Source organism: Amaranthus tricolor, chromosome 7 (assembly GCF_026212465.1).
Source record: "Amaranthus tricolor cultivar Red isolate AtriRed21 chromosome 7, ASM2621246v1, whole genome shotgun sequence".
Classification (NCBI taxonomy): Eukaryota; Viridiplantae; Streptophyta; class Magnoliopsida; order Caryophyllales; family Amaranthaceae; genus Amaranthus; species Amaranthus tricolor.
The window spans coordinates 27,566,205-27,583,955 of record NC_080053.1 but is presented as its reverse complement, the minus strand read 5'-3'; the positions used below and the strand labels follow the sequence as shown (position 1 = coordinate 27,583,955).

Genomic DNA, 17,751 nt, shown 5'->3' with positions numbered 1-17,751 from the left:
AAATTACAACTAAAAATGTTAATGTCAAATAGGTTAAAAAAGAAATTATCGATAATGCAAATGATTTTTGACTAATTAATAATACGAGTTTTCTATAGGCAATTTCTTATTGCGTACTCGATATCACTTATCGCTTTTTGTGCATGGCTATCTTAATCCATAGTTACACTCTCTCTTTGAAGGGGTATGATTGTACGAGTATGTTTTATTTTTCTTCTACCCTCCTCCTCCTTTCATTTTGACCTAAGTTCTCCCTTTATTTCTTATGTTTTTTTGGAATGACTTTCTTTGTTGCTTTTTTATTCCTTCTTTACTCTTTGTCCAAGTTATTTATTCAATTTATAGGTTGCTAAAAGTACATGTCTTTCTCCTTCATTAATCTCACTAAGATTGATATTTCTACATTAACCTTGTCTTCAATTGCTAATCTTATGAGTAAATGTTTTTAATTGTGGAATTGGATCATGCTTATTATTTATTCTAAATCAAAAGATGCATACTTTACTTTTGAAATTATAATGAATTTCTTAAAAAACTATAATTAATGTCCAAATTAACATATCAAAATTTAGGTCGAACAACTTACTCAAAGAGTTTAATTAGATAAGATTACTAATTACTATAATATCACGAGTCATTAATTTAGATTATAAATACGACGAAAAGTGCATTGTAATTTTGTCCACACAAAAAGATAAATCAAAAAGATGATACAAGACACCACGACTTTACGAAACCCAAAATATGTAAAAGCTGATTAGCGAATTACGTAAGAAAGATCTTGTAGCTTCCAACAATATTGATGATCACAATTCACATGAATATGCATGTAAATCAATAGTTGAATAATAGCCTTGATGCCATATACTCTTTGTATATAAGCCTAGTTAGCTAATTTACAAGCTAAGTTTGTATCTCCAAGCTTGAGAAACCTACATTCAGCAGGGATATGCTGAACTATTACAAGGTCACACCTAGACTGCAACGGGCCGGATACAGGTCGGGTCGGGCCGGCTTCTACTTTAAACAGGCAAATTGTACAGCCAAAATTAAGTTTTTCGAGATCGAGTGATGCAATTTTCGAGCCTAATGTACATAAACAACTCATAGAATCTCAAAAAGTACAATAACAGTAGCAAGAGCAAGCAATGCAAGTCATGAACCAGCTTCGGAGATGCCTGAAGAACCAGCAACATCCTCGATTCTTATATTAACGACCATCTCATCTACTAGTTTTCCCTTGTCAGCTGACTCATTAACAGCTTTATCCAATCGTTTTAGCCATCCATCATAGTCAACTGGGTAAGGGGTCCCACAAATGGTGTCTACGTAATCAGCAAACGCCTTCAGAATCGCTGAAACTTCACCGAGGTGCCTCTGAATGTGTCGCTTAGCCCAACTCCTTTGCCGCCATTGAAGGGCAGATTCTATCGAATCTTGTTGCTGCATGTTTCCGCCACACAAGAAGTAGAGTAGATAAACAAGGCTTTCTACATCGGATGAAGGGCAAAGCTTACCGTGTTGTAGAGCATGAGACGATGAGAAAAACAGATTCATTGCCGGGCCATCTCTTTCCTCTAATACAGCCCGTCCCCATGACACAGGGACGTAAAAGAAGCTACTGCTTGAGCCATTAGCATCACCAACACGCACCACATTTTCGGGGCAAATGTCACCGTGCTGAACATTTGCCATCTTTGAGCTTCTCAACGCGGCCAAACAATCTCTGCAGCAACGGATCACCTCCTCGCAAGAAAAAGGCCCGTCTTGAGACACAATAGATGAAATAGGCTCCCCAACAGGAAATGTCACCAGAACAGGTGTTCCACACAAAGGATGATCACACTTCTCATTCGGGTTTTGCTTCTTGCAACTACCCGGATGCAACATTTTGCCGGAGGTCACAATCTCGGGTAAATATTTGCTCGAAATTCCTGCTTGCCTGAAGATGTTTAGAACTTTGGTTTGCCTTTGTACTTGGTACCATAAACTCATATCCTCCCACGACGGTTCTAGCCTAGACGGATGAGCACCCATATATAGAGTCAACAACTGAGTAGGATTTTCTAGTGATATAGCACTATAACAAAAAGATTTTTCGTCAAGTAACGGCTCTTGGATCTGAAAACCCTTTTCGCCTAGCTGCTGATCTTGAACATGTATAATGTCACCCTCTTGAAGCATCATATGTGATGCTTGGTGTAGCACAGCCAGATCAAATTCATGCTCGAGTTCCACGATTTCTCGTTCTCCTTGCGGGATATAGTCTTGAGAGTGATGTAAATGTTTCCCTGTTTCAGTCTCCAAAAGATGACACTCGATTCTTCGTTTCTGAAGACGGAGGCAGTGATCTGATGCTAGAGATGCCATTGATCTTCTCGGTGAACCGCCAAATTGAACAATAGAGTAGAAAGTTGCCAAGAGAAGCTGCAGAGTTCCATAGTCTCCCCAATTGGCATTTCCTAGTTTATTCCATATTCTATCTACCGGTGAAACGCTGACCTCCGAATGAATCTTCATCCACTCGGCCACTGCTTGATACGGATTGTCTACGTTGAGTTCAAGATGGCGAACGTCACCGGTTAACTTCACTACTGCTCCAAATTTGGAATCCATAACTAGAATAAAAACAGAATTATCATTAAACTCGGCCCGTTTGCTCAACTTCCTTGAAACGAGTATATGAAAGCCATAGAAAAGGGCTTCACTTAGAGTATTCAACGAGATCCCCAATTTATTTCCCAGCATTATATCGGGTTTAAATAACGAAAATTGAACTACTTGATCCCAGTGAATACTTTCGTCATTTTCGCCTCGTGCTATTAAAGCTGCACCACAAAGCTCGGCGACTTTCCCCTTTGATATCGCTTTATCTAGAGAATAAAATCTTGATCGAGGGTGACGAGCACAAGACACAAGAAATGGTGAAGGGGAATTCTTATGCCAGAACGTACGCCACAACCCATCAGCCATAGTGTGAATGAAGTCTTCCAAAGCAAAATATTCCTCTTCTTTAAGATCACTAGAGCTATAGAAGGAGGTTGGCATTCGGAAAAGTTGCTGAAAAAAGGTTCCTTCCAAAGCGAAGTCAAGCTGGCGGAGTTCATCGGTTTGAAAAGGTGAGTTAAATGAATATTGTTCACCATGGTTGGAATCGGTAAGTGAATTTTCTAAAATCCAATCTTCTAGACTTTGAATAAAGAGTTCGGAATCAACTAAGTTTCTTGCAGTTTCTTTGAGTGCTTTATAGGCCTTTTTCGAGATAGGAGTGAACTTATTAAGAGAAGCCAAACCAGAAGAACCCTTACAGACTCCTGAAAGTCATACGCCACACGTAATGGAGATTAGATAATCAAAATTGTGAATAATGACCAGTGTCACATGATTCGCTAATTGCTTTGTGAATTATGGTCGGATTTGGGCTATTTTTTAACTAGTTTGAGCAAACCGCGAATTCAAAAGGCAAACTAACTAGCGAATTATGTTCCACCGATAATGATGGGAAAAAGTGAAAACGCCAAATTTTTGTTCTAAAGCCTTTGTTGATAGAAGGTATGATCGAGAACATGAAAATACCTGGCTTTGGCTTTCTGAAACTTTCGTCAAAATTTTGTGTTGAATACAAGTCGAGATTATTTGGCGGCAATCCTGAGGAATGTTATGTTTTATGATATCAACAAGAAGTAAATATTTGTTGAAAGAAACAAGTTTTTTAGCAACTGACCAGTCCTCGATTTCCTGAAGCTTCCATCTACGCCTTGTCCGGATGAACTGTCCTCTTCACCGAATACTGCAAGACAAGCTCGATAAGATTAGTGCAATATGTCATATGTCAGATTTTGTCACCAAATTATGACTCATTAGAATATAATCAAGAACCAGTAGTAATAAACATACTCTAGACCTGCAGAAAAAATGATACAGATTCATAGTATAATAGATGTAAGAGCTTATTCCAAAAAAAGTCGGTTTGAAACTTCTGTCGTTGAAATAGTTGTATAGGAACCCAATCAAAAATTTAGACTGAAGGTTGGGGCCCTAGGATATTTATATACTCTAACACGCTCCCCTCAAACGAAAGCCTTTAGGCTAGAAGTGTGGATGCAGCATAGACCCTCCTCATACTTGGCGCTAAATATTCAACTTTAAATGAGGGGTGGTTGAGATTCGAACCTGTGGCTTCTGTCACGCTGAAGGTTGAAGCCCCAAAATATGTTATATACTCTAACAATAGTTGCCTTTCTTGAAACTTCTTGATTTTTTTCATATTACATGAAGTCGATTTATAAAGAAGACATTATGAGGCATTAATTACAGCATAAAACTAAAAACACAAAGCTGCATACATCATGCATAACACCAAAATATTAATTGTATATACGAACCAGATGTTGATTTTCTGAAACTACCAGAGAGACTTTGCCCAGTCGATGAGTCGACATCATTCTGTTGAAAACCTGAATGAAGTTAATCATAGAAATTATACATACAGATGCATTAAATTAAATAAATATATAATACAAAGATAGCATAGCTACCATCAGAAATTATTTTGAATTGATGTTTAAGGAAACTACAGCAAAATGATGTAGAGAAGGACAACGATAAGTGATGGCAAACATAACTGAGCATATGCGTGCATTCCAATACGAGCAGTGTCACACGATTTGCTAATTGCCTTGTGATCGCGAATCGAAAAAAGCAAATTTTGCCTCGAATAAATTCTAAGCTGAAAAGAACTAAACTCAATAAATTCTAAGCCTCAAGATCATGAGAATCGGGTCTTGTCACAATGGAACAATGTCACTTTCCCCGGGTAACGTCTTCGGTTCGATTCTCATCTAGCCCTCCCCTTCCCTCAGCCTACTATGTAATCGGGAAAAAAAAAAAGAAAAAGAAAGCCTCATGATCATAACCTGAGTTTAGCAATCAATTATAGCATCTTCTTTTCCTATCTATGTAACTGTAATACCAACAAGTACAATTATTAATGTATAAGGATTAGAAAATTTATAATGTTACTATCCACTTATGTTAAAAGGAAACAACAACAATAATACCAAGACTTAATCCAAAAAATTGTGGCCGGCTACATAAACCCTATACCCGTCTCAGTGTTCGTCCACATAAACTCTCCTATGTTAAAAGGAAAACGTTAAACTCAAACAAAACTGATCCTCATAATGGCCACAAAAAATTGAGCTAGACCTTAAATCAGTTAATGGCTTCAAATTTTGAGCTAGATATCAAGTCAGATAATACCCTCGAACATTATCAAACACATAGATCATCGACACAACTCAATCCCGAATTCAATATCCAAATTACTCTAGTAGAGTACCATCAAACTTTAAAAAATAGCAGAAAATTGCAGCAATGTCTTATTTCATTCCTTGCCTTAAAAGGGCTCTTTCTATTGGAAGAAACTCTTGGTTTTTACATGGGAATAACTACGTGCATCCGATCCCCTTACCCTGCCTTGGTAGGAACCAATATCGTGGGATGGAGGTAATGCAATGTTTGCCTTAATTATTCCTTCACAACTCACAACAAACAAGCTACAAAACCTTAAAATTAGTAATTAATATAGCATATAAAAAGCAAAGTCCTAGACAGAGCTTATTATAGGGCTTAATATCAAAGTACTTTAACATTCCTGTAAAATTCTTGTATTAACTGCCCAATAAATGCTAAATGAATTACAAATACTCAGAAATTTTTGTCAAATACCAAACCAAAAACCTAACTGACCCTCAAAATGGCCTCAAATTATTGAGCTAGAACTTGAATCAATTAATGGTCTCAAATGTTGAGCTAGAACTTGAATCAGTTAATGCCCTCAACTATTATCTAACTATAAAACAAGCCCGAATTCGATATCCAAGTTGCTTTAATACAATACCATCGAATTTTTAGAAAACAACATCATTTCAAAGTGTTATTTAGTCGGAAACTAACTCTTTGTTCTTTACAGCAAAATGATTGTGCGCATCCGTTCGCTTTCGTCATATTGAGGCAATATAATGTATGCTTATAGTGTTTTTCACAACTAACATACAGACACAATGACCCGATATTCACCCGATCTTGTAATCGAACCTGATTTGAGCCAACTTAAAAACAAATTTACAATTATATAAAAACCAATGTGGACGCAAAATCCATTTTGAATCGACCTTAAACACCTGACGTGAAATTAGCATGATGACTTGAATGATCACCTCTACTAAAAACCTTATCTATAACAATTCATACTTCTACAATATATACCACATTAAAAGCAAATCCCAAGATAAAGCTTATAAAAGGACTTAAAATCAAAGTACTTTTAACATTGTTCCCAAATCCTTGTATTAACTACCCAATAAATTGCTAAATGAATTGCAAATGACTCAGAAATTTTGTCAAACAGATGATAGGCATAATATCAGAATGAACAATTACTAAACTCACCTAATCTCATTGCTTACAACCAGCAAACTCCAATCAATGAAGATAATCAACAGCAATTAAGACAACCCTAAATTCCACAAAATCCTGCATTATTCAACAAAATACTCACATAATGTCAGAAAATCACAATAAAATTAGAAATGTGCAAACATTCTTTGTTCATCTAATCTTAAAAAGTGTAGAAAAAGAAAGAGGAAGGAAAGAGAAAACTTACTTAAGATTTCAGCTTTGAATATGGAAAATCAGGACCACTAACATCTAAATGCATGTGATGATGTAAATGTAAGGTAAATTTGAGAAATAAAAGCTACCCATTAGTCAATTTCAAGCAGAAAATGCTACCCTATACTCAAATCTAAAAACCCAGAAAAATTAAAACCTACCCATTAATCAATTTCAAGATATAATGCTAGTTTCTCCTTAAATCTTAAAACCCATTATATTTTCATGGGATTTTTCTCAATTTTTTTTACTTTTTACTGGGTTTTAGTCGTTCATGTGAAGATTTGTTGGGAAAAAAATAGATATATTAAAATTCTCATTCCCCAGAAAAAATAATATTTTGAAGTAATAATTAATAGAGAAGAAAAAAAAACAACACACATGGAAGATACTACTTATTTCAACACCATTATGACAGACATCTCGTGCTCTTCAAAAGGGAATTGTTGATTTGCTAAAATCTCATATACAAAAAAAAAATTACATAAAAAATAATTGTAAATATTAAATATTTATATTTTTTGGTTGTTTTTCAAAAAGACCAAACCTATAAATAAGAGTGCAAAATTAATTGATATTAGTAAGGAGTAACAGACACTAAATAACGAGAAATTAAAGCTGTCGTGCCTACTAAAGGCTGAAAGTGGTCGGTTCCAGCAAAGCATTGACTGTAGGACCCACTGAAAATGATTTGACTCTTTTTTATTTAAACCTTAATTCGTAAATAACAATAAATATACAAAAAAATAACACTATAGTAGAGAAAATCAAAAAACATAAATTAAAATAACAAAACTCTTATCCTATTAAATCCTACCATATAAAGGTGATTTCTTTACTTCACAAATAACCATTATTTACTAAGACTTCTCTTTTTATTACTCTATTTATTAATCTGATTTTATTACGTTTAGATCGTTTAACTATATGGTTTACTTTTGTATTTATATCACAAATTTTTAAATGAAACGGTTTTATGTTGATATCATTTATATTAGGTTAATATATGTACATTTAATATGTTAAAGTAATTATTTATGATTTTAAAGTGATCAATTTGAAAAAGCTGATTATATAGATTTATTTCATAATGAGACAGTCTTATGTACATTTGAATAGAATAAGAGGGAGTATCCCACTAAGTGTTATACTATCTTTGTTTCTTTGATATTGCTATTATTTATGATTGTACAATGAAGAAAATAACAAGGATAATGTAATTGTAGGGATAAGATCAAAAATGAAAGAAATGTGTAGATAAGAATAAAAAATGAGACAAGATTCTACATTGATAAAATAATGGGTTGTGGACTTGCATATATATTTGGTGAGTTAATCCTCCTACTACCATATGGTTTTAGAAAACAATAAACCTCACCAAGTGTATGCGCAAGTCAACGTTCTGACCCGTGGGTTTGTGGGCCCAAACCCACGGGTGTCCGTGTCCACACGAGTGGGCCACGGTTAGATTATGTGACAAATTATCACGGTCTATTATGGTATCAGAGCCGAAGGTGGTTCCTATTATGTGTGACTCACATGTGAGGGGGTGTGGGAAATACTTTATATGTAAGACAAAATATCTCATCAATCAAATAGTGGGTTATGGACTTGCATATATATATATATATATATATATATATATATATATATATATATATATATATATATATATATATATATATATATATATATATATATATATATATATATACATATATATATATATATATACATATATATATATATATACATATATATATATATATACATATATATATATATATATATATACATATATATATATATATACATATATATATATATATATATATACATATATATATATATATACATATATATATATATATACATATATATATATATATATACATATATATATATATATATATATACATATATACATATATATATACATATATATATATATACATATATATATATACATATATATATATATACATATATATATATATATACATATATATATATATATATATATATATATATATATATATATATATATATATATATATATATTGGATGAGTTAATCATCCTACTATCATTTTTTCTTTAATAAATAGTTAACAACCAATACCTTCTTGTATCAAATATCTTTTTAAATAGTGGGCTTATCAAATTACCTTAAAAGTTAATAAAATGGTTAATATTTTCAATTTATCAAACAAATTAACTAAAATCCTCTCAATAGCAAACTCAAAGCCATAAATGTGTATTTATTTATTCTTTATGGTATTTATCTATTTTTACTATATTCTATTCAAAGTTCATTTTTTGTGTGGACTTAATGCACAATAAAATAGTGTGTGCAAACTTTATGCTTAAGGAGTGTGAGTTAGGAAGTATAAGTTAGTGTGCGCAAATCTTATGCTTAAGGAGTGATGAGTTAGGAAGTATTAGTAAAGTGGAAAGTGAAAAGTAAAAGTAGAAAGTGTTAAGTGTAGTCTAGTGAAGATTACAGGAGCAATTTATGAGTAGTATATAATAATATTTTATCGTGCACTATATTCATAGACTTATTTTTGTTCTTATTTCACTCATTAAAGATACACATAGATACTACAAGACTATATATAAATTCAAATCTAAAAAATATAATGAATAAGAGTTTAAGTCTAAAATTTTATACAGTCTCAATATTATGTTGCACTTTCTTTTGTTATTTTTTTAATTAATCTATACAATTACTCTGAGTAATTATTATAAATATAATAAATTTATACTTCTATTAATATTTTACCGAACTAAAAATCTTACATTTTATGAATATTTTATTTATAGGATAACCCTCATAAAACAACATTCTTTACTATTTTGTACAATTGTACTTTTGAGTTTTGACAATATAAGTGGGATCGTTGTGTTGAGTGGAGGTGGAGGGTCGGTTAGTTGTTTAAATCATTGTGCAAAATGACGTTCTAACTCCTTGCTTTGATCTGTTATCTCTTCTGATTCTTGAGCTGGAGAAATGGGTGTTTGGCAGAATAATTTATTAAATAATTTTAATTTATTAAAAAAAATTAAGTGGTTAAACTATTTAATGCTAATGTTTGGTAAATTAGTTGGTTAAAATTAAAAATTTAGTATTTAATGCTAATGTCTTTAAAGTAGTACTTGGCCGGGGTACAAATTTAGTATTTTAACCTTTTGGATATTTTACTTTATTTATTTAGTTGTAAAGTTTTTAGGTTCTTTTTCTTATGGCTCATTATTGAAAGTATTTTTATTATAAAAATAAAGATTAGTAAACACTACAATAAATTTATAACATGAACATAATAATGATTGTTCACTTAACAAATACTTCTAACTTAAAAGTAGCAAAATAATCAAGTAATGGCGCATAACCAACATTATTAACTTTAGAAATTTAATACATAATTGTTCTTTTCTTTAATATTTTTCTCATTTATAATATGTCATTTTATATAAAAAGAAATTTATCTAAGATTATTAAGTGATATATATAGAAGACAAAACTTTTAATCGAAAAGTAACAATATCAAAATTGTCAAATCAGTTTTGACATGTGGATTAATTGATTAAGTTTAACTAAGAATTCTTAAATCTGAAAACTTTTTGTTATTAAGAAATAATATTAAAAGTAAAATATAAAGCATCATTTATTCAATTTTTAGATCAAAAGGAAGACGAGTATAAAATTAATATAGAATTTATTTAGTGGTTTATGTAGAGCTTTCATAATGCACGCCAAGGGTTCGAATTATGCAAACACCTACAAAAATATTTCAAACACACACATACACTATCAAAAAACCATGAATAATCCAAAGAAACAATGGGAAAACTCACGTAGAAAACCAATCAAAACTCCCAATAATGTAATGAAAAATTGTTTTTAAAAATATATTTTTTGTTAACAATTTTGATCAAAATACGAGAAGACTAATACTAAGATTTGAGAGTCGTATATTAGTATTGCTATTCAGTTCTTTAAACTTTTGTTCAAAATAATACCCCAAAAACCCTAATTTGCAACGTACATCTACTATAAATTTATTTCTCCAAATATTGACCAAGTAGAGTCATTATTTTGATCGTATTTTTTTCGCATCTCATGCAACCTAAAATCATCGACATCATTAATGTTTTACCTTATCTATCAATCTTAGTTGTTATTTTACTAAAGCAAATAGAAAATGTCAATAATTATCATACGACATTCGTCTAATTTTTTTAATCTATTTTATTAAATTTATCTTAATTCTATTTTTGGATGTAAATCATACATATCTTTTATTCTTATTTATATATTTAATTTATTTTTTCATTTCATGAATATATTTCTTTTACTTTTATATAAAATATAAATTTTCTTTTTTTAAAGTTTTTCGTCAAATGCTAATAAGACAATTTTTATTGGACATAGCGATAAAACCTAAGTTTGCTATATCGTGGGAAATAGAATTTGTTTTCACCCTCCTAATCATAAGCATCTCATAAAAGTAAATTAAATGCTAATAATACTCCTAACACAAATTCTTGTGAGAGACGACTCTAAATAGATTAGCCCAAAAAGAAAAATATAGAGTAAGTTTCTCAGTAGACGTTATGAATATTGTAACTATATATTTAAAATATTGTAAATACTTAAGTATTTACTCGGTGGGCATTAAGTATATTATAAGTAGGCATTAGAAATATTGTAAGTAAACATTAAAAATATGATAAGCAGGCTAGCATGCTAAGTTTTTCGGTAGGTATCAAGAATATTATAACTAGACATTTTATGTACTTTTTCAATGGGCATTAAACATAATGTAAATATGCATTAAGAAAACATAAGTAGACATTAAAGATATGAACATTAAAGTTTAATGGTTGCTGTACTCCTAATATATAAAAATAAAAAAAAAGAAAAAAAAAAGAAGAAAAGTGGCGTAGGCGGCTCTCTTGAATTTCTGGAGCCATTCTATCACCTCTCCTCCTTTCTCTCTCTTATTTTGTTGGCCCAAAAAGATTGCAACTTTGGAGTCAATTATCAGAATCGAGGACAATCACCCCTATTTTTTCGGTACGGAGATTTCAGGGTGTTTCATAATTTGAGTATACTACTGTTTAAACTCATTTTCGAAATTGATTTTCGAGCTTCTGGGTGACGGAATCTCAATTTGTTCTGTTTCCCAGGTAAGATTCCTATCCTACTTTCCTAATCTGGTTCTTTTTTTTTTTTTTTGAATTAAAATCTAACTACTGGTTATTGTTTTTTTAATCCATGGTTGGTTTTTTGAATTTATTGTGTAAATCTTGTTGATAATTTATTTCCGTCATGTTATGATGAAATCATATTGTATTTTAATCTAATTTTGAAGTCTATGAATGATTTTTGTTTATTTTTATGGGGGTTTATTTCAGGTTCATGTTTTTCATTACTGTTTTATTGATTCTGCATTTTTGGGTGATTATTAAAGGGGGCAGTCCTGAATTTTTTTTTTGTTTTATTAGCCTCAGGATACTATTGTACTAGAGATTATTTTGGGTCATACATGTGGGGCCTAGTTTAAATTTGATTTTTGGCTGAAACTGGGATAATTTTGATATAGTTTTTAGGTTTATTGGGAATGATTTTTGAAGATTATTAGATTAGTGTGTGACCAGCATTGTAGGTTTCTGATTTTGGATTGAAAAGGATAGAAAGCTTGGTCTATTTTGAGCAGTTAGGCTATCTGTTCTAATATTTTCTCAGTATTTTATACTGAGCCTTGTTCTGCTGAATGAGTAATGAGTAGTAGGTCGGATTCCCTTGTGGGTTTGAACAGATAGGCCCTATTTAGTTCTATCTATTTTGTTCATACTTTTTTGGACGAAGTTTCAACATTGAGAGATAAAATAAGATATGATTTTATGTAGGTAGGGGATAAATATTGTTTGTGCCATTGACATTAAAATCCGTTCGAGCCAAGTTGAATCTTAGGTGTATGCCATAGTTCTTTACCCGCATAATAATCGATTAGTAAAGAGGTTATTTTAGGTGAACAAAAGTTACATTCGCGATGGTTGTCTGCTACTACCGTATCATGAGAACTATGGGATAGTCTATGTTACTCAGACTCTTCATTTTGCTTCACGTACCCGATTTCGATCCTCAATGTTCGGACTTTGTTATGGCACTTAGACACTTCATTTTAAGCATAAAATTGAATATTTAGACGTATCCGACAGTTGGACACGTACCAGTATCCGACATTAGTACCCGAGTCCAAGTAACATAGGGGATAGTTTTGGGAAATGTTTTTGTTTGCTGTGTTATAAGTCATTATCCAACCAAAGAACTGTAAATCTTTGGCCAACTTACTGTTGATTTTGTTCTTGAATTAGTTTGGAACAATTTATTCTTAATATTAATAAACAAACGATGATCATTGTTAGTTGTTCATTTTCTGCAGGTTATTAAACTTGTTAATATGCAATTTGGCATTTGGGGTCACAATCAGATTCATTGATTAACTGAATTTTTGAAGCAAAGTTGTTTTATGGAGATAGTTGATTAACTGGCTACCTTTCGTGCTGGAACGAGTGATTTATGGATGGAGATGAATATGCGTTCTGCTTTGCCGATGCAAGTGTCAGGTGGGAATTGTTTTAATGATTTGGAAGTTCCCGCGTCATATTCTTCTCCTTTACCAAGTTTAACCAACCCTTTAGTAGATTTTCCAAAATCACCGGACCCATTTCTTATATCTTCGTCTAGGGAAATGATTGCAAGTCCCATACAGATGCAAGCTAACCCTATTGTCTCTCATATTGGGGCCTCCAGTAGTGGTTCTCCGTTTTTAGGGGGATTTCCTGCAGATATGCAGTTTCCTTCTTTCTCTCCTCGTGGAACGCTGCCCCAAAATTCTTCATTTATTTCTCCATCAGCAGGAAGTGGAGCTGATTTTCCGCCAAATCATGTTACTTTATCAGATGTACAGCCAACTGGGTTATTCAACTTTCAAAAAGATGATGATGATCATTCATGGAGTACTGGTCAGTTCCAGGAGTTACTTGATCTTCCTGAAGGTGTTTCTATGGTTGATGGTCATGTTGGAAATAGTGGAGAGGTAATGTCGAGTGAGAGCAATGTTAAGAGAATTGGCTGGCAAGAGTTGGATCTTTATGCAGATTCTATAGAGCTTAACTGGAATGAGCTTCTGGCTGATTCAAATGTGGTAGATCAACAATCAAAGGTTCGGTTTTATTTTGTGTAGATGGCTGAATCTGTGAGATCAATCCTTTGAGATATTACACTTTTGTCTACAATAAGTAAATGATTTCATCCAGCACGGCGAAGCATCATTTTTCATGTTTTAGTTAACATTGCTTATTACCAGTGAAACATAATTCGCTAGTTAGTTCGCCTTATGAATTCGCAATTCGCTCAAAATAGTTCTAAAACAGCCCAAAAGCAATCATAATTCGCTTTTTTTGATTCGCAATTCGCAAGGCGATTAGCGAATCATGTGACACTTTATTACCATTTATCGTCACTTGGTTCTCGGCAGTCTGCACAAAAGAATTCATATCGGCATTTAGAATGACCTTATTTAAGACCAAGTTTTTTGTCTTTTCTCTGTGAAGTTTAACAACTTAACGAACCTTTTTTTTATTACTATTTGCAGATGCGTCAATCCTCTTCTGATATAGTAGTGCCTCAGGCACCAATGCCACAGCAGCTTCCTTTACCCTCTAAAGAAGCGTCTTCTTCTGCTAATCCAACATCTGGCTCACAAAATAAGCCCCGCATGCGCTGGACTCCCGAACTTCATGAAGCCTTTGTTGATGCTGTAAATCAGCTTGGCGGTAGTGAAAGTGCGTCTTTAACTTTCTTCCATTTGATTTATTAATGGCTTTCCCTGTAGTATTTAGGAGTGTCTCACACTTGTGTTGAACTCATGGTTGCAAGTAGACTACTCTGGGTTGAGTCAACTGCGTGTCAGTTTTGCTCGTGACAAACATGGGTTAGAGCCTTGCTGTTTGAGCTGGCTCAGCCCTGCGACTGTCATATTTCCTAAAAGGGGCTAGTTTTAGTCATTTAATTCGTAAGTTACTTCTATATAAAAGAAAATCAGTGTTAATATAGGTAGCTCGAAAATAGGAATGTGCAACTAAATTTTGCCCCGAAAAACTAAAATCACAACCTGGATTCTGTATACTCTACAAGCCAAACAGGTCCAATATGTCTACAAGGCCAATTTTGTGTGCTTAGTTGAACTAATATCATGTACACTTCTTCTTTATGTGAAGTTGCACATAATCTTTGCTACCAAGGGTCAATGGAAACAACCTCTTTGTTAGTGTTATCACTAACATTGGTAAGGTTGCATACATCCGAACTCTCCAAAATCCACCTAGGAGCCACTTAATAACATTAGGGTAATAGAATGTTGTTGTAGTTGAACTAAATTAATGATCAAACTGTAAACCTATATTGGGTTACTAAGTTTTAGACTTCGAACTTAATTATGCTAGGTAAGATGGGTTTGATCTGGATTTGGGGACTGAGATAGCCCTTCTGTTTTCAACATTTAATTTGACTTGTCATTTTGTGTGTTTCAGGAGCTACTCCGAAAGGTGTTCTTAAGCTCATGAATGTAGAAGGTTTAACTATTTACCATGTGAAAAGCCACCTACAGGTATGAGTTTATGTGCTATTTCCTTTCATAATTATGTGACATTGATAAATGTGACTCAGGAAAATGAGTTGCTTTGATTTCAGAAATATAGGACTGCAAGGGTTAGACCAGAATCATCCGAAGGTAACACTAACTTTTTTCTTTTGTTTGTTGTTGGTGTTAGCCTCCATCTGCTCTTTCTTCTGCCTTCTTTTTGAAATGCTTGCTGCCAAATGGGCTGTAGCTAGCCATAACAATCTTTCCGTGAAGGGGAAAGTTTTGTCTATGTGAATCATATCCAAATGTTTGTAAAGATTGGGATTACTTTCCTCCATGGATGTGCATCTTTGTGAAGAGTTGCAGGTGTTCATGATTTTAAAATTTTGGGCTTGTTGCTTATAGCGCAAACTATAAATTTATGTATCACAATTATTTAGGATAAGGTCTAAGATAGTTTGGACATGTGCAACAACAGAGTATTGAAGAACTGGTAAGGAAAATAGAAAGTTAAAAATTGGGAGATTTAAAATGAGGATGAGGAAGACTGAAGTGACCTTGAGAGCACAAGTGAAAAATGTATGAAAATATTAGATTTAGAGGTCGGGATGGTAGAAAAGCGAAATGAACGGAGGAAGATCATCCATGTGGACTATGGACGACCATTGGGTTTGATATGTGGTTCATGCAGTCGATCATAATCTTTTGGGATTAAGGCTCTAACATTGTTGTTGTCGTTGCTCTCTTCTTGAAGTATTTAGTGGATAGCTGGTCGATTGCTTTAGCTAATGTCTCTTTAACTTACTCATAGCCCTTACCTTAGGTACACAATAGAATTTTGTTCACTCTCATAATATTACGTTTGAGAATGGCAAATTTTAGTTCAGAAATAAAATGAAGATTGCTATAGCCATACTGTCACGAGGTAGGCTAGGAAGATTTGCCATAGCCATACTGTCACGGTTGAGACATGCACAATCTCTCGAAATCTAATTGAGAATGTGAATACCAAAAGTTGACAACTATGAGACATGAGTGTCTTATTTCTTTCCTATTTGTTTTTCCTATTATTTTTTTTATCGCGGGTTAATGCGATTAAACCTCCTTTGACATAATATATGGTGCTTTCTGCAGGCAATTCAGAGAAGAAATGTAGTTCCATCGACCAGGTTTCGTCCGTAGACTTGAAAACGTAAGTGTTACAAATGAACTGAGAAAACGGTGTTTTGGAAGGCCTTCCCTACATCTCTACCTTCCTCCCTTATTAATCTGGAACCCAAATGGCAATTAATTGTTTGTTATCTTTTTCATATTTTATAATACTGAGTATCTCTTTGGATGATCGGATTTTAAAACTTTGTGTTGACTTGGAAGACTATATCATGTGAAACAGGAGTATTACTATAACCGAAGCGCTGCGGATGCAAATGGAAGTTCAGAAGCAGCTCCATGAACAGCTTGAGGTATGTTGATGTCTGTAGCATTTACTGCTGTTATGCTAAATGCCGCTTTTGACATCGAGTTAAGTCGGGTTCGGTTAGAAGGTCGGGTAAATATCGGGTCATCGAGTCTGTTTTAAACACCTCTACGTGTGGCAGTATTTTTGTTTGGTAATGGATGGCATTTAGGACAAATGTTGAGGCATAGATATAAATTAGTAAAGTAATAAATGTGGGAATTCACCAAAATAAAAAAGGAATTCAACAAAACATTGGAATTATATTATATACCTAATTTTTTTTCGTCTCCGGGAAAGTTTGTAGTCGATCCCAATCTTTTGGGATTAAGGCTTGAACATTATTGTCGTTCTGCAGACGGTATGTCCACGTTCTCACTGTAAATTAGTCTCATTACCTGTTTCCGCAATGCTTATCCTCTGGCATCTGTCGTTTCAGATACAACGGAAAATGCAGTTGCAAATCGAAGAACAAGGGAAGTACCTTTTACAAATGCTCGAGAATCAGAATAAGGCGGAAAAGGAAAAGTTGAAGTCTTCCGACAAACCCGAGGTCTCTGCCAATGAAGCCAGCGGGTCTGGTTCTCCGCCTTTGAAGCGGATTCGGACCGACGATTCAGGGCATTAGCATTAGTTATTATCGAGATAACCGTCCTAGATAGACCCGAGTTTAATTGGGCATTGGTTTCAGGCTTTCAGGTGCTGTAATTCTTGGTGCCTATAGTGGTAAATCTATGTTATGCTATTGTATCTCTATCATACTCAGATATTGCGTGTAGAATTGGCCTTCTGCTTCAAGAATGGTGATAAAGTGGCAGTTTGATTTAGTTCAATTTACTTTGCGTTACTGCTTGTTACTGCTTCTAGTTACGAACTCGATCAATTGGATGTAAAAATTTGCGCGGTTTGCAATTGGTGTCATTAAACGATCTAAACGTGACAAAAGTAACAATGTTGTCAAAATT

At 33.3% G+C, this 17,751-nt stretch overlaps 2 protein-coding genes across 2 annotated transcripts; one reads left to right on the top strand and one right to left on the bottom strand.

Moving 5' to 3' along the window:
- Positions 1 to 745: 745 nt before the first annotated feature.
- Positions 746 to 7,215, bottom strand: LOC130817782 (uncharacterized). The gene is made up of 6 exons (XM_057683672.1): positions 6,668 to 7,215; positions 6,454 to 6,537; positions 4,386 to 4,457; positions 3,725 to 3,790; positions 3,577 to 3,648; positions 746 to 3,314 (listed from the first exon to the last, which is right to left on the bottom strand). The coding sequence occupies exons 2-6, from the start codon at positions 6,461 to 6,463 to the stop codon at positions 1,156 to 1,158; spliced, it is 2,379 nt and encodes a 792-aa protein (XP_057539655.1). The 5' UTR covers positions 6,464 to 6,537; positions 6,668 to 7,215; the 3' UTR covers positions 746 to 1,155.
- Positions 7,216 to 11,620: 4,405 nt separating this feature from the next.
- LOC130817641 (myb family transcription factor PHL13-like) lies at positions 11,621 to 17,613 on the top strand. The gene is made up of 8 exons (XM_057683469.1): positions 11,621 to 11,866; positions 13,126 to 13,908; positions 14,341 to 14,530; positions 15,278 to 15,354; positions 15,438 to 15,477; positions 16,465 to 16,522; positions 16,724 to 16,793; positions 17,226 to 17,613. The coding sequence occupies exons 2-8, from the start codon at positions 13,267 to 13,269 to the stop codon at positions 17,412 to 17,414; spliced, it is 1,266 nt and encodes a 421-aa protein (XP_057539452.1). The 5' UTR covers positions 11,621 to 11,866; positions 13,126 to 13,266; the 3' UTR covers positions 17,415 to 17,613.
- The last annotated feature ends 138 nt before the right edge of the window (positions 17,614 to 17,751 follow it).

Coding starts and splice junctions, on each gene's coding strand:
- LOC130817782 (XM_057683672.1), bottom strand. Junction 3,791..4,385: donor TTTCAGAAAATCAACATCTG/GTTCGTATATAC, acceptor CTTGTCTTGCAG/TATTCGGTGAAGAGGACAGT. Junction 3,649..3,724: donor CTTCAGGAAATCGAGGACTG/GTCAGTTGCTAA, acceptor AACATTCCTCAG/GATTGCCGCCAAATAATCTC.
- LOC130817641 (XM_057683469.1), top strand. CDS start 13,267: ATGGAGATGAATATGCGTTCTGCTTTGCCGATGCAAGTGTCAGGTGGG. Junction 13,909..14,340: donor TGGTAGATCAACAATCAAAG/GTTCGGTTTTAT, acceptor TACTATTTGCAG/ATGCGTCAATCCTCTTCTGA. Junction 15,478..16,464: donor TAGACCAGAATCATCCGAAG/GTAACACTAACT, acceptor TGCTTTCTGCAG/GCAATTCAGAGAAGAAATGT.